Consider the following 15,875-nt stretch of genomic DNA (forward strand, 5'->3'; position numbering starts at 1 on the left):
AAAGACAACAACAGATCTTTAACATCCACCAACAACAGTGCTGGCAGATGGATCCTCCAGCTTAATGTCCTTCCAATGGATGGTGCACATATTGATGCATCTCTTTGGTGAGAAACAGCAGGGTGACAGTTTACAGCTGGGTCGATATTCAAACCCAGGATAAATAGCTCAAAGGCGAGTACACATCTCCAAATTATCCTGCCAGCCACCACATATGAATACATGTGGGAACTATATCGGCACTCAGTAGAACGCATCCCTCCGCGAGGCTGAACCATTTAGGTTTTGTATCCTACCGATAGGCCAGATCTAGATTCGGACCTGAAAAAAAATCTAATCGCCTGTTCTTGTCACCAAACCAACTCATCCACCTAGTTTTGTGAAAACTCGTCCACAACTTTTTGAAATATAATACTATATATCGTTTTTGACCCTATCTCTCAATGGTAAAGAACCGCCGTTAGAGGCCAATTTTCTTCGCAGAGTGGGGGTTGGCATTTTTTTGGCACCATGGTCTCATTTTTGAAGCAATGTTTTACAGCCGGATGCCCTTCCTGCCGCCAACCCTGTTAGTCGCCTCTTGCGACACAGGGAATTACTAGTGAACAGGTACTCAATTTGCCGACCTCGGAGGGATGACAGGCTGAGTCAACTTCCCTCGCGTTAATTCAGCGATCGACCGGGATTGAAACCCAGGATCCTTGGATCCCAAGCCAGCACCCTAACCGCTAAGCCGACACCAGGCTTTCTCAATGGTAAATAATCACGAAAAAATTCTTGGATCTGGATACAGATTCGGATCTTCACCAAAATCGAATAAATTCTTCCTTGTCACACACACAACGTGTCCACAAAGTTTTGGCTGAATCTATCTGCAACCTTTTGAGATATCTTGCTATATATGGTTTTTGGCCCTATCTCACAATGGTGAAGAATCACTTTTAAAATTGTGGTATCTGGATCCGGATGTGCACCAAAATGGAATTCATTCATCCTTATCACACACCCAACATGGCAACATGTCCACCAAATTTTGTCCGAATCCATCCACTACCTTTTGAGATATTCTGTTTGCAGACTGACAGACATACAGATAGACAGATGTGAAAACACAACCTCTGCCCACCTTCAGTGGCGGAGGTAATAAAGCAGTTAAAGTTCCACCATACTGTAGGCTTCTATGCAACATCAGATTTCAGTCAGAATTTGGACATGGAACATTGTGATCTCAAACTTGATAAGACTTAACTGAAATTGATTCATTTATATGCACTAGTGGGGCCGTTGGTCCATAGGACCAAATTTCCATTGGCCTTCACTGCCTTGTAGCATACCTGTCTGCCATAGTGCTTGATGCCCAGATGTGCTTGGACCAAGGTGTGAGGGTGAGGGGGATTTATAGGTTCGTCATTATTATTTATAGGCTCTCCTCAAAATCACCAACGACCTTCTCCTCTCCTCTGACGCTGGCAACCTCAACATTCTCGTCCTCCTCGACCTCAGCGCTGCCTTTGACACCATCGATCACACCATCCTCCTCACCCGACTTGAATCCACCTTTAACGTTACCGGCACTGCCCTCTCTTGGATTAAATCATACCTCTCTGACAGACGCCAGTTCATCTCCATCAATAACTACAAATCCCCCACTGCTCCCCTCCCCCAAGGTGTCCCCCAAGGTTCAGTTCTTGGCCCCCTCCTCTTCATCCTTTACCTGTCCCCCCTCGGTCACTTAATCCACCGTCATGGTCTCCAATTCCACTGCTTCGCCGATGACATCCAGCTTTTCATCTCCACCAAGTCCGTCTCCACCGACACCCACTCTATCCTGACAAACTGCATCACTGAAATAAAATCCTGGCTTCAAATCAACTTCCTCAAGCTTAACTGTGATAAATCTGAAATAATCATCATTGGCCCAAAAACGCTCACAAAATCCACCCATAACTTTGCCCTCAACATCGACGGCATCCCAGTATCCACCTCCCCTCACATCCGGAATCTTGGCGTCATCTTTGACCAAACCCTTTCCTTCGACAAATACACTAAACAGATCACAAAGTCAGCCTTCTTTCACCTGAAAAACATTGCCCGTCTCCGCTCATCCCTCTCCTCCACGGCTGCAGAAACCCTCATCCACGCCTTCATCACCTCCCGTCTGGACTACTGCAATAGCCTCCTCTATGGTTCACCCTCAAAAATCACCAATAAACTCCAATACATTCAGAACTACGCTGCCCGTCTACTCACCCATTCCCGGACCCGTGACCACATCACCCCCGTCCTTTACAAGCTTCACTGGCTCCCCATCCCCCAGAGAATCCAGTACAAAATCCTCCTCTTGACATACAAAGCCCTCCATAACCTGGCCCCATCCTACCTGGCTGACCTCCTCTCCAGACACACTCCCACCCGCAACCTCCGCTCTGCTGGTACCAACCTCCTGACCCCCTCCATCCGGACCAAATTCAGATCCTGGGGGGACAGGGCCTTCTTCATCGCTGCTCCCACCCTCTGGAACTCACTACCTCACACCATCAGAGACTCCTCCTCACTCACCACATTCAAAACATCACTAAAGACCCACCTGTTCAACACTGCATTCAACATTCAACCCACAGCATTTAACCCCTGACTATCTCTTCTCCTTCTCCCTCCTTTTGCTTTAAATATTTCCCTATTGATTCTTGTCTTTTTGCAATTGTTGTTTTCATGTATTGTTATGCATTATGTTTTCCACTCTGTCAAAGCGCCTTTGGGCTTCTGGAAAAGCGCTATACAAAATAAATGAATTATTATTACTAGGGCATGCCCGTACTATATATAAGCTAGGACGTGCCCGTACGTGGGTGCCCGTTCCTTGCAAAAAAAAAAAAACTGCAAAAAAAAAAAAAACTGCAAAAAAAAAAACAATGGTTTGGTCCATTCGCAACGACCACAGAACCCCCCCCCCCCCTCTATTTACATGAATGGTTTGGTCCATTCGCAAAGCCAAAGCGAACGACCACAGAACCCCCCCCTCTATTTACATGAATGGTTTGGTCCATTCGCAAAGCCAAAGCGAACGACCACAGAACCCCCCCCCCCCCCTCTATTTACATGAATGGTTTGGTCCATTCGCAACGGCAAAGCGAACGGCGAACGGCTAAATCGCCATAGCTCGGTAAGTACTTGTCCGATTAATTTCAAACCTTGAAAAGGCACATCCTCGGGTCCCCAGCAATATACCTGGCAAGTTTCAAGTACTAGGGCATTGCCCGTACTATATCTATATCTAAAATTATATCCCCCCCCTCTATTTACATGAAATGGTTTGGTCCAAAGCGAACGGCTTGCGAGTGGTGACAATCCCCCCCCCTCTATTTACATGCAATGGTTTGGTCCAAAGCGAACGGCTTCCGGAGTTTGGTAAAGAAATCGCCATCGCGTGCACAAACGCGCAGGAAAGCGAATGAATCGCAAATTCGTTTTTATTAGTTGTAAAACATAGTTTAACGCCAACATAGTTTGCAAACGTGAAATAAATGAATACGCTCTCAAATGTGCCATCCGAGGCAGAGTGTGCCCGCCACGTTCGGCACACGCGATCGTTCGCTGCTCTCTGATTGGTTGAATCGTTTTTTGGACATAGCTCGGTAAGTAATTGTCCGATTAATATGAAACCTTGAAAAGGCACATCCTCGGGTCCCCAGCAATATACCTGGCAAGTTAAAAGTATATCGGACCCGTGGTTGTCGAGAAACAGCGGTCACAGACAGACAAACGTACAAACGTACAGACAGAGATTACTGGAATTATAGATAGATATCGGACCGGTAGTTGTCGAGAAACAGCGGTCACAGACAAACGTACAGACGTACAGACGTACAGACGTACAAACGTACAAACGTACAGAGATTACTGGAATTATAGATAGATTATTATTACTACCAAATGATACTAATATTATTATTGTTGTTAATATTATTAGTATTAATTAATATATACTTTGTTACAATGTTATAATTACTTGTGTTGTAACCTCTGCCACCGAAGGTGGATGGAGGTTGATTTCACCCCTGTCTGTCTGACTGTGAACAGGATATCTCAAAAAGTTGTGGACGGATTTGGACGAAACTTGTTGGACAGGTTGGGTGTGTGACAAGGACGAAATGGTTTGATTTTGGTGAAGATCCGGATACGAGAAGTTTTTAATTTTTTAAGTGATTTTTCACCATTGAGAGATTGGACCAAAAACGATATCATAAGAAATGTCTATGGCATGACATTTGAAAAAGTTGTGAACTGGTTATGCCAAAACTAGGTGGATGAGTTGGTTAGGTGACAAGAACAAGCCGATTAGATTTTGATTCAGGTCCATACAAAGATCAAGCCTATCAGTGGGATACAAAGTGTAAACTGTTCAGCCTGGCGGAGGTACGTGCTCTACCAAGTGCCGTTCAAGTTTATTAACCCGTCCCCGGCTCAGCGGGACACGGGGTTTGCAATCACTTCTGTGTCTGTGTGTGTGTCCAGGTGATAACTTTTTACCATTTGAGCTATTGTCACCAAATTTTCAACAAAGCTTTATTATGAGAATATGGAGAAGGAAAATTAATAATTTGGTCAAAAGGTCAAAATCACTTAAATCACCATTTTTCATCAAATTGACCTGAAATTTAAATTTAGCATTTGAGTTTTATCATCAAACTTTCAACAAAGCTTTATTATGAGAATATGGAGAAGCAAATTAATAATTTGGTCAAAAGTTAGCGACACATAAAATCATCAATTTTCATCCAATTGTCCTGAAATTTAAAGAATTTGCATATTGGGTCACTGAATTGCTTCAACAATCAAAACCTAGAAGTCAATTGTTTTTTTTAGATCACAAGGTCAAAGGGCAAGGTTGAATAAAATCGTCAATTTTTGTTCGATTGACCTGAAATTTTAAGAACTAGCAACGGTACCCACTCTACGGGCGGGGCTTCAATTGGGAGGCCCAAACGAAAAGGCAAAATATCAGAAATTGAAGGCTTTTTTTTATTTTAAAGGATTTATATAAACATCCGTTAAATCATATCACATGCAAATCATCAAAATCGAAACAGTATTTGTAGAATTTCAATAAAAGCCACATCACTGTTCGTATCGGTAAATATTATTCCATCGCGTTTGGAAAAACTTGAAATTGGAAAATTGGGGACAAATTGGAAAAACAACACGGCATATTTTACTCCAGCGGGTCCCAGGATTACCCACCAAAAATTTCGTTGCGATCGGTTCAGCCGTTTTTGCTGTACCTGGGAACAGACAGACACACAGACATTTGGTGAATTATAGTAAGATTTGCATGTTGGGTCACATAATTGGTTTACCAATCAAAAGCTAGAAGCTGATTATTTTTTTAGATAAAAAGCTCAAAGGTGAATCTCGGCTGCATAAAATCATCATTTTTCATTTTGTATTCTTTTTAAACTGTTTTCATCATGTTTAGCAATCAGAAGAATAAGACGTCTGAATACAAACGGACGCGGATGGGCTTTGCATTTTCAGATGCTTGCTAGTTTTTTTATTTGAATGCCATGCCATGGGAGGACCTATTAAACTGCTCTATACAACTTAACATGGCACACGTTTAGAAACATGGGAATTCTTCAGGATAATTTGTGATTAATTGGCCTAATCAACTCTGGAGATTATAACGATCATTTCGGTGTATCACATTCCACATCAGAAAGCTCTAGTAGAAAACCACAAAAACATGCCAGAAACACACACACTTCATCCGTTTATAGTAGACTAGCTGAATGCACCCGGCGTTGCCCGAGTTCTTTTTGAATGAATTGAATCTTCTGTACATAGGTCTGACGCGGAGCCCAGTATCAGTTAGTGCTCAACGATTCCTTGTTCTTTCTTCTGTCGGGCCCTGCGAGAGAGAATTTTGAAAGGATGTGTTGCAATCAGTCAGATATTAAGTGCATAAGTTGTACTTCAAGAGAATTTTGAAAAAAGAAGAAGATTTATTGAGAAATGGGCCAGTTGTACTTCAAGAGAATTTTGAAAAAAGAAGATTTATTGAGAAATGGGCCCAGCCCGGCCGAGGCGGCCTCGACCGGCCTTGCCACCTAGCCTATAACCTTCCCGGGGCCCGTCCCGAAATTTTTTGTTTCAGAGCTTTCCTCCTATCTTTCACTGTTCAGGAGATTAGCGCAGGCAGACAAACAAACAAACAAACAAAAACTTTCTTTTATATATATAATAAATAGAAGAAGAAGAAGAAGATAATGTGGCAACTATGAAATATGTTGGGGACAACCTACATATTGCATATGCAAGTAGAGAGTTCATAGAACACCTTAAGCATGTAGTATTCAAGTTTATAATTCAAATGAAATAAAATAATGATTTTAAAGGTCCTATTTTAAAAAATGACAGCCAAGTTTTTGTGCCATTGATGCAGTGTTATACACTACCTTATGTAACATGTCCAAGTACTGCAAACCTGGAGGTTTTTTGAGCAATAAGAAGGCATCCTCGATCATACACTGACATTTGTAGATGGACGGGACGGATGGACAGACAGAAGTGAACCAATTACTTAACCCCGCTTTTCACATCGCGTGATTGGTGTAAAAATGGCAGAGTTTTACCCACATTCCCATCTTTGTCTGTATATGCCATACATGCTATATACATGCTATACATACATACCTAAATACATACATATATATACATATATACATACATTTAAATATACATACACATATATGTATATATATATACATACATTTAAATATATATATATATATATATATATATATATATATATATATATATATATATATATATATATATATATATATATATATATATATAATAAATAAATATATATATATATATATATATATATATATATAAATAAATAAATTTTGAACCCCCTAACATGACTAGGAAGGAAGGCACAGATTGAGTCTCACCCCAGCAATTGCTGCACAGCCTGTTAGCAAGAAGTGTCGCCTGCCACGCGGATGGAAGCCAAACAGTTCAATCTTGGTTTCATCAGACCACAGAATCTTGTTTCTCACAGTCTGAGAGTCCTTTAGGTGCTCTTTTGCAAACTCCAAGCGGGCTTTCATGTGTCTTTCACTGAGGAGAGGCTTCCGTCTGGCCACTCTGCCATAAAGCCCAGATCGGTGGAGTGTTGCAGTGATGGTTGTCCTTCTGGAAGTTTCTCCCATCTCCACACAGGATTTCTGGAGCTCAGCCATAGTGACCATCGGGTTCTTGGTCACCTCTGTTACCAAGGCCCTTCTCCCCCGATTGCTCAGTTTGGCCGGGCGGCCAGCTCTAGGAAGAGTCCTGGTTGTTCCAAACTTCTTCCATTTAAGAATTATGGAGGCCACTGTGCTCTTGGGAACCTTCAATGCAGCAGAATTTTTTTTGTAGGCTTCCCCAGATCTGTGCCTCGACACAATCCTGTCTCTGAGCTCTGCAGGCAGTTCCTTCGACCTCATGGCTTGGTTTTTGCTCTGATATGCATTGTCAGCTGTGAGACCTTATATAGACAGGTGTGGGCCTTTCCAAATCATGTCCAATCAATTGAATTTACCACAGATGGACTCCAATCAAGGTGTGGAAACATCTCAAAGATGATCAATAGAAATGGGAGGCACCTAAGTTAAATTTCAAGTGTCATAGCAAAGGGTATGAATACTTATGTCAACATGATATTTCAGTTTTTTCTTTTTAAGAAATTTGCAAAACTTTCTAAAATCCTGTTTTCTCTTTGTCATTATGGGGTATTGAGTGTAGATCGATGAGGGAAAAAATGAATTAAAACGATTTCAGCATAAGGCTGCAACATAACAAAATGTGAAAAAAGTGAAGGGGTCTGAATACTTTCTGAATGCACTGTATATACACTACCGGTCAAAAGTTTTAGAACTCAATTTTTCCAGTTTTTATTGAAATTTACGCAGTTTAATTTCTCAATGTACTCTGAAATTAAGCAAAGAACAAATAAACAATTGGAGATAAAAAATTAATCATAGAATCATTTTGTTTATCAAAATTTAATTTAATTTTTGACTCAGCAAACTAGCCACCTTTTGCAGATATAACCGCCAAACACACTCGTGGCATTCTTTCTCCAATGGAAATCAAATATTGTTCGGGAAGTTCTGCACAAGTTCCCACAAATGTGTTGCACTTGTAGGTTGCTTTGCTTTCGCCCTTCTATCCAGTTCATCCCAAACCATCTCAATGGGGTTAAAGTCTGGAGACTGTGCTGGCCATTCCATGATTTGAAGCCTACCGTCTTGTTCTTTTCCTCGAAGGTAGTTTTGACATAGCCTGGAGGTGTGTTTACGGTCATTATCTTGCTGTAGGATGAACCCCTGACCAACTTGGCGTATACCAGAGGGTATTGCATGGTGCTGCAAAATGCTGTGGTTGCTCTTTTGGTTCAGGGTGCCAGTCACTTTGTGCAAGTCGCCGACTCTGGATCCAGCAAAAGAGCCCCAGACCATCACACTTCCTCCTCCATGTTTGACAGTTGGTGTCACACACTGAGGAACCATCTTTTCACCTACTCGACGGCGTACAAAAACCCTGCGTGATGAACCAAAGATTTCAAATTTTGATTCATCGGTCCATAAGACCTTCTTCCAGTCTTCAGTAGACCACTAGCGGTGCTTCATGGCCTAGGCAAGCCTCTTTTTCTTATTTTGCCATCTTAGCAATGGCTTTCTTCCTGCCACTCGACCTGTCAAACCTGCAGCTCGAAGTCTTCTCTTCACAGTTGAAACTGAGACTTGCTTACTTCGACCAGTGTTAAGCTGTGCTTGAAGCTGTTGTCCTGTGAGCCGCCTATCACGCAAGCTGTTGACTCTCAGAAACTTGTCTTCTGATTCTGTTGTGGCTTTGGGTCTGCCAGGCCTCTTCCTGTCAGAGTTTCCTCCAGTCTCCAATATACTACTTCCTGCAGTGCAATATTGTCCAAATAATACTTCAGAGGGTGCAAGAACAGTCTGTTCCAATACTGCTTTTATACAGACAGGCGGTTTGTAATCAAGTAATAGCAGAGGTTGGGACACCTGTAGGAATTGTTAGCATCAACTTTCAAGGCTTAATTTACTTACATTGCTGCAGAACAGCTGTAAGTTAACCCATTACTTGTACCCTGAAGGCCTTTTTTTACAATATAACTGTGCTATTTACATTATGTTCCCGTTTTTGCTAAGCTAAACTTTTTTTTTTAACCTCAAGCAGTTTCCTGCTTACCTTTTGGACCATTTCAGGTTATTCACTGGACTTGAATTGCTTAAATCTCAATAAAAACTGGAAAAATTGAGGTGTTCTAAAACTTTTGACCGGTAGTGTATATATATATATATACGTCATGAAGTTCGCTCATTAGGTTGGAGAACCAGATTACAGATACCAATTAGTAACTTCCAACCGCATCCAGGTCGACTCCATATGATGAGTGGATACAAGAGATAATGTTACCATGTGGCAGGCGGTGCTTATCGCTCCCAGTAAGGTGCAGCAGCAGCTGTATGGGACACCTTGCTGGCGGTTCCCCACTGATGATATGAAGGTCGCATAATGACTGACATATATATATATATATATATATATATATATATATATATATATATATATATATATATACAACACACACACACACACACACACACATACATACACACACACACATACATATACAGTCACGTGAAAAAGTAAGTACACCCCATGTAAAGTTTTGACTTTTTCAACATATTTCAACATACAGCTATTTGATCTTCATTTCAACAATATTGACAGATAAAGGTGATATAATATAACAAATATCATGAAACATTTACATTTTGTTGTCCATTGTATAATTTAAATAAACATAAATGCAAATTTAGCATGTGGAAAAAGTAAGTACACCCTTGGCTCTAATAGGTGGTATTGCTCCCTTTGGCACAAACAACCTCAAGTAGGCGTTTCTTATAACTGTCTACCAGTCTCTGACATCGACTGGGAGAAATTTTTTGCCCACTCCTCCATGCAGAATTCTTTCAACTGTGCGATGTTTGAGGGGTTTCTTGCATGCAGAGCTTGTTTCAAATCCTCCCATAACATCTCGATGGGATTTAGATCTGGGCTTTGACTTGGCCATTCCAGAACCCTCCATTTCTTTCTTTTCAGCCATTCCTTGGTGGATTTACTGGTATGTTTAGGGTCATTGTCATGTTGCAAGGTCCACATTCGGTTGTGCTTCAACTTTCCGACAGATGGCCTCACATTATCCTCAAGCACCCTCTGGTACAATGAAGAATTCATTGTGGATTCTATGATGGTGAGCTGCCTAGGCCCTGATGCAGCAAAGCTGCCCCAAACCATAATATTTCCACCACCATGCTTTGCAGTTGGTATCAGGTTCTTGTGGTCAAATGCTGTCTTTGGTTTTCGCCAAACATGTCTTCTGGTACTGTGGCGAAATAGCTCTACCTTTGACTCATCTGTCCAGAGCACATTGTTCCAGAAGTGCTGGTCTAGGCTTGGTTGTTCATTGGCAAACTTTAGTCTTGCTCTGATGTTCTTTCTGGACAGCAAAGGTTTCCTCCTGGCACACCTCCCATGTAGATCAAATTTGTGCAGCCTCTTTCTAATGGTAGACTTGTGCACTTTGACATCAACAGTGGTAAGAGCTACCTGTATGTCTCGTGATGACATTCTGGGGTTCTTAGAGACTTCTTTCAGCATCTTGCGGTCTGCTCTCGGGCTGAACTTGCTGGGGCGGCCTGGCCTGAACAAGTTGGCAGTTGTATGGAATCTTCTCCACTTGTAGATGATCTTCCGGACAGTCGAATGATTGATTTCAAATTGTTTGGAGATCTTTTTAAATCCCTTCCCAGACTCGTCGGCATCTCTAACCTTCTTTCTGAAGGCCTCAGAGAGCTTTTTTGATCTCGGCATGGTGATGCCGCACACTTCAACAACAAAGAGCAAACCAAACTCAATGTCTGAGGTTTAAATAAGACTGGTTCCTCCAAGATCCTCTCTAACGATGTTCTAATCATTTGCACCTGAGCTGGTGCACCTGATTCTAATTTTAGGTATTTGAAGTAGTGATAAATGTAGGGGTGTACTTATTTTTTCCACATGCGAAATTTGCATTTATGTTTATTTAAATTATACAATGAACTACAAAATGTAAATGTTTCATGATATTTGTTATATTATATCACCTTTATCTATCAATATTGTTGAAATGAAGATCAAATAGCTGTATGTTGAAATATGTTGAAAAAGTCAAAACTTTACATGGGGTGTACTTACTTTTTCACGTGACTGTATATATATATATATATGTATGTATATATATATATATATATATATATATATGTATATATATATATATATATATATATATATATATATATATATATATACAGTAATCCCTCGCTATATCGCGCTTCACTTTTCACGGCTTCGGTACATCGCGGGTTTTTCTCGCTAGTATATGTAAAATTATATATCGGATTTTTCATTATATCGCGGGATTCTGCGGCCTATAGGTATTTTTATTTCTTTAGATTTTAATTATTTTTGCGGTAAAATAAGCATTTTCTAGCCTAAAAAATTAATAATAATATAAATAAAAATATAACACATTAATGAAAACCTATATTAAAAGAATATTACAGTAAATCGAAATAAAATACGCATTATAAATGAGTAGACAAAGAATCGCGCATTTTGAAAGTCCCGTATTCTGGGGGTAATTAACTTGTCCATGATTCTGGGGGTAATTAACCCATCCGTAAGGAGGGTTCTTGGACGGTTCTTCGCTACTTTAAGTAATTTGCAAGGTTGATGCCAAACTGTGTCCTGCAGTTTAATGATCAATATGGTTTTAAGAGTCATCATACTTTGGGTAACCTCTAATTTACAATAACTTATGTTTACAACTTAGAGACACATGATCATGATGACGATTTCGATGATGTTGTCTAAAGCTGCAATTAAATTAAGTCGCTGAGTAACATGAATGACCGAGGTTGTGGAGGATGGGATTTTTCGGTCATTACCTTTTGATACAGATGAGATATCTGCTTCATCACTGCATCAGATCAGGAATAACCACCCTCCTCACCTCCTCTCCACCCCCCACTGCTTCCTACAAATTAACCATCAGGAAGCTGCTGCATATGCAAGAGGAAGCTAATGCATTTCTTATTAATTTTCAAAATTAATCATCATCTCTATTTTGAATAGCTCATGAAGACTTCTTTATGCTTAGGCCTCAGGTTTGATTAAAGGCACTTTTGTCAATTATTGCCTTTTGCTTTCAAAAACATAATTTGCATCAATGTAAATACTTTGTTGTACTGTACTTGTGTAGTTCCATGATCATATGTGTATGTTTGTTTGTTAATTAATTGCAATTATAAAAGAACTTGCATCAATGTACTGTACAGCTATATATACACGTACAAATATGTTTCTAATACGTAAGGACTAAGGATGGGTCTCAAAAGTGTGTTTAAGAGTGTAGAAAGGGTTCATAAGAGCGTGGGAAAGGTTTATAAGAGTATGGGGAGGGTTTTTAAAGGCTTAAAATATATAAAAATAATAAAATAAATATATGGTTTCTACTTCGCGGATTTTCACCTATCGCGGGGGGTTCTGGAACGTAACCCCCGCGATAAACGAGGGATGACTGTATATATATATATATATATATATATATATATATATATATATATATATATACATATATATATATATATATATATATATATATATATATATATATAAATATATATATATATATATATATATATATATATACACACACACACACACACACATATACACCATAGCCCCTTCCCTCCCTTTCCATTGCTTTTATATTCTCCCAACCATTCGTTATCTTTCTCTCACCCACATGAGCATACCCTCTCCTTCCCATATCCTCCTTTTTTCAATTTCATTTTTAATCCACCCTCGTACTACCTGGCATACACAATGTACAGTATGTAAATGATCCTTTACAATAACTTTGAAAGTGTGCATTTGTTGTTATATTTGTTTACTTCTTTGTGAGGAGAGGAGGGTGTGGTATTATCTTTTGGTTTCTCTTTGCTTCCATTGGATTATGTTGTCAAAACATCCCTGAGGTTAACAACATAGCCTATTCCTAGTACCATTATGCTGTCAGTTATTTCATTGTTTGGAAAGGGCATTGTTTTAGGAAAGGACATGAGCATTTTGAAGTGCATTTGGATTAACCTCAGGGATGTTTTGAACTCCGAACTAAAATTGATTATTGATTTATTTATTTATTATTATTGAATTCAAAGCTCATATCAATCGATCTAAAACGAGCCAAGGCAATTTTGCACGATTTGGAACATCAAATTACTTTGCATTATATAGGCATTTCCATTTTCGTTGTGGATTTACAGGGAATGTATCCCCATCCTTCTCGGCATTAAATTTCTGCCAAGAGAGTGTATTTTAATTTATTTATTGGGTTATGTTGTTGTTTGACAAACATGGCAAGAAGTTTCTGTTGTGAACAGACTGTTCTGTTCGGTTATAATTTGAATAGAACTTTAGTCTCATCAAAAATGTCTTTTCATCCAGGGCCAGATGGATGAAGACATTCGTTCGACTCTCATGCATATAGTGAAGATGCACAAGACCAAGGAGCCACTGTCCTGAGATCGTGCGAACGGGGTTTCTGCCACATGGAAGTGAAGAAGCTTTTCTGAACTCTGGAGTTACTTGGTTTGTTGATTTAAAAAATAAATGGCACCAAAGTATGCAAACCTTTGGGTGTCTTTGTCATTTCTTTCTTGTGTGTTGAAAGAAACCAATGGGAATAATGGTTGTGACATGTTGAATATGCCTTTAAATGAAATTTGATGGCATGACTTTGGTCCGCTTTGCAAATGCCGTGCTTTGGAAGATTTGAATCATTTGTTTTTGTTGTCTTGAAAATGTTTCTTTTTTAAAAAAAATCGCTGAGCAAGTGTTTTGGTGGAACGACTTGCGATTTTACTGCTTTTGATGCATGGATTGTTGTTGCTCGATTTCTGTTTGATAATCTCCACCCCAAAAAAAATATACCAGTGTTCATCTTCTGGAGTGAGGAGGTGTTGAAGAGCCCTTTACACTTTCTGGCCTTGCTTTTTGTGCATGAACCTGCAACAAACTTGCAGCCTTCTGTGTGCTTTCGAGGCAGTGTAAGAACCAGCGCCTGCTCTGCACACGGCCAACGCACAACGTAAACTCATATGATATGGCTTTTCTCGTGAAGCAGTTGTTGCCAAAATGTAAATACATTACCTTTTCTTCTTAAGGAAAGGGCCTACACCTCTGTGGCTTTTTTGTAACTTTTGATACTTTACTTCGCTGGTCGAGTTCTACAAAAAGTAAAATTAAATAAAAAAACACTCCTGAGAAGTTTCCTAAGAAAGCATCCAAAAAAAATGAAACTCATTCGTTTTCTTTGCATACTAACAGTGTTCCATGGCTTTTTAAAATTGTTGTAATTGCAAGGACCTTGCTTTTTGTTGTTTGATACTTGGAACAACTACGAATTTTGTTACGTGCTGCCGAAGCCATCTTGTTGAGGTCTATTTATACGTTTGACAATGTGATGAGTCAATATTTCTGCAACCAGTACATTTGAATAAAACACTGAAACATTTACCTTATCTTTGATTTTGAAAAGTTGTGCCACAGCCTTTTCTGCTCTAATTCCTTCCTTACTGCCCCTTGCGCTCGAGCTATCAAGCTGTTTCTGGTGTGAATCCTTAGCATGCCCTCCAAAGTAAACTGGATTCTTTTCCAGCGGGTTTAAAATCAATTGTTAAGTTTACATGAACTCCCCTATTAATAAACTGTGGGAAAAGGGAAACCATTGATATGAGAGATTTGATCGGAATAGAAAAGAATGAAGGTTGTTTTAAATCGTACATTACTTATGTTGAAAGAAATGAAGAGTTGGAAAAAAATAAATCCTTCACTTATTGCTCATCTCCTTTTTAATGCAGTTCTCTTTTGTTCATTCTTTGTTCTTTCTAAATTTCTTCTTTCCTGTTCCGTTCGATTGCAAAGAAAAACTTTCCCTATCCATATATTCTCAAGGGATGGACTAGAAGTATACACACTCGCTTGGCTATTTGGGAACCAAAAGGACACAAAGAAGTAAATGGGAATGTTCAAACTTATTTACAATGATTAGAAATAAAGCAATTCCTATCGCACTCGAGGCGTGGTGGGTAATTCCTATCCCAATATTTATGGAGGTGCCACGGATCACACTTGTACAACAAGATAAGAATGCAGGCAGGTATTTCCCTTTTCTCTACGATGTGCAGGGTGGACGCAGTGCTCAATGTAGCCCTCTTTGGAAACCAGGTGTGAGACGAGAGCCAGTGACAAAATCAGTCCAAAGACGAAGTAAAACTGGCACGAGCAGTGCTAGCAATGAGTAGATCCTCAACCAGGCCTCGTGACCCCCTTTGTCCTTTTTAGACTGAAGCCTCCTGGTCTGCCCTGTGTCTTCTTCCTCCAGGCCCTCCTTTTCCTCCTCCAAAAACAAAGGGTGATCTCAGATTGGGTCAACTCACCCAGAGGAAACCACGATCAATCTTTCGTCCAAAACTCCTCTATGATCAGCTCGTTCTCTCACAGGAGGCTTCCTGATCTCTGAAAACACATAAGGCTTCCCCTTCCTCCTCATCTCCAGGTCTCTATTTTTACTTCTTCATGGGTGGAGTTCCCCTATGGCCATTGTTAGGGATATTTTCCTACAGTAGTATGTTTTAGATGAACCAAAAATTAAATGTCCATAAACTTGTCAGAAGAGAGTCACAAATTTT

General features: G+C 39.8%; 1 protein-coding gene across 8 annotated transcripts in view; it reads left to right on the top strand.

Annotated features, from left to right (window-relative positions):
* Positions 1 to 14,698, top strand: part of LOC137422254 (uncharacterized) — a 305,787-nt gene extending 291,089 nt beyond the window's left edge. For all 8 annotated transcript variants that reach the window (XM_078771835.1, XM_078771837.1, XM_078771840.1 and 5 more), the window contains one exon: positions 13,630 to 14,698. In XM_078771835.1, coding sequence (XP_078627961.1) covers positions 13,630 to 13,707 — 78 coding nt within the window. In that variant the 3' untranslated portion in view covers positions 13,708 to 14,698. The remainder of the gene's footprint in view (positions 1 to 13,629) is intronic.
* Positions 14,699 to 15,875: the final 1,177 nt, after the last annotated feature.

This window comes from Myxine glutinosa, chromosome 2, assembly GCF_964187855.1.
Source record: "Myxine glutinosa chromosome 2, kmMyxGlut1.1, whole genome shotgun sequence".
NCBI lineage: Eukaryota > Metazoa > Chordata > Myxini > Myxiniformes > Myxinidae > Myxine > Myxine glutinosa.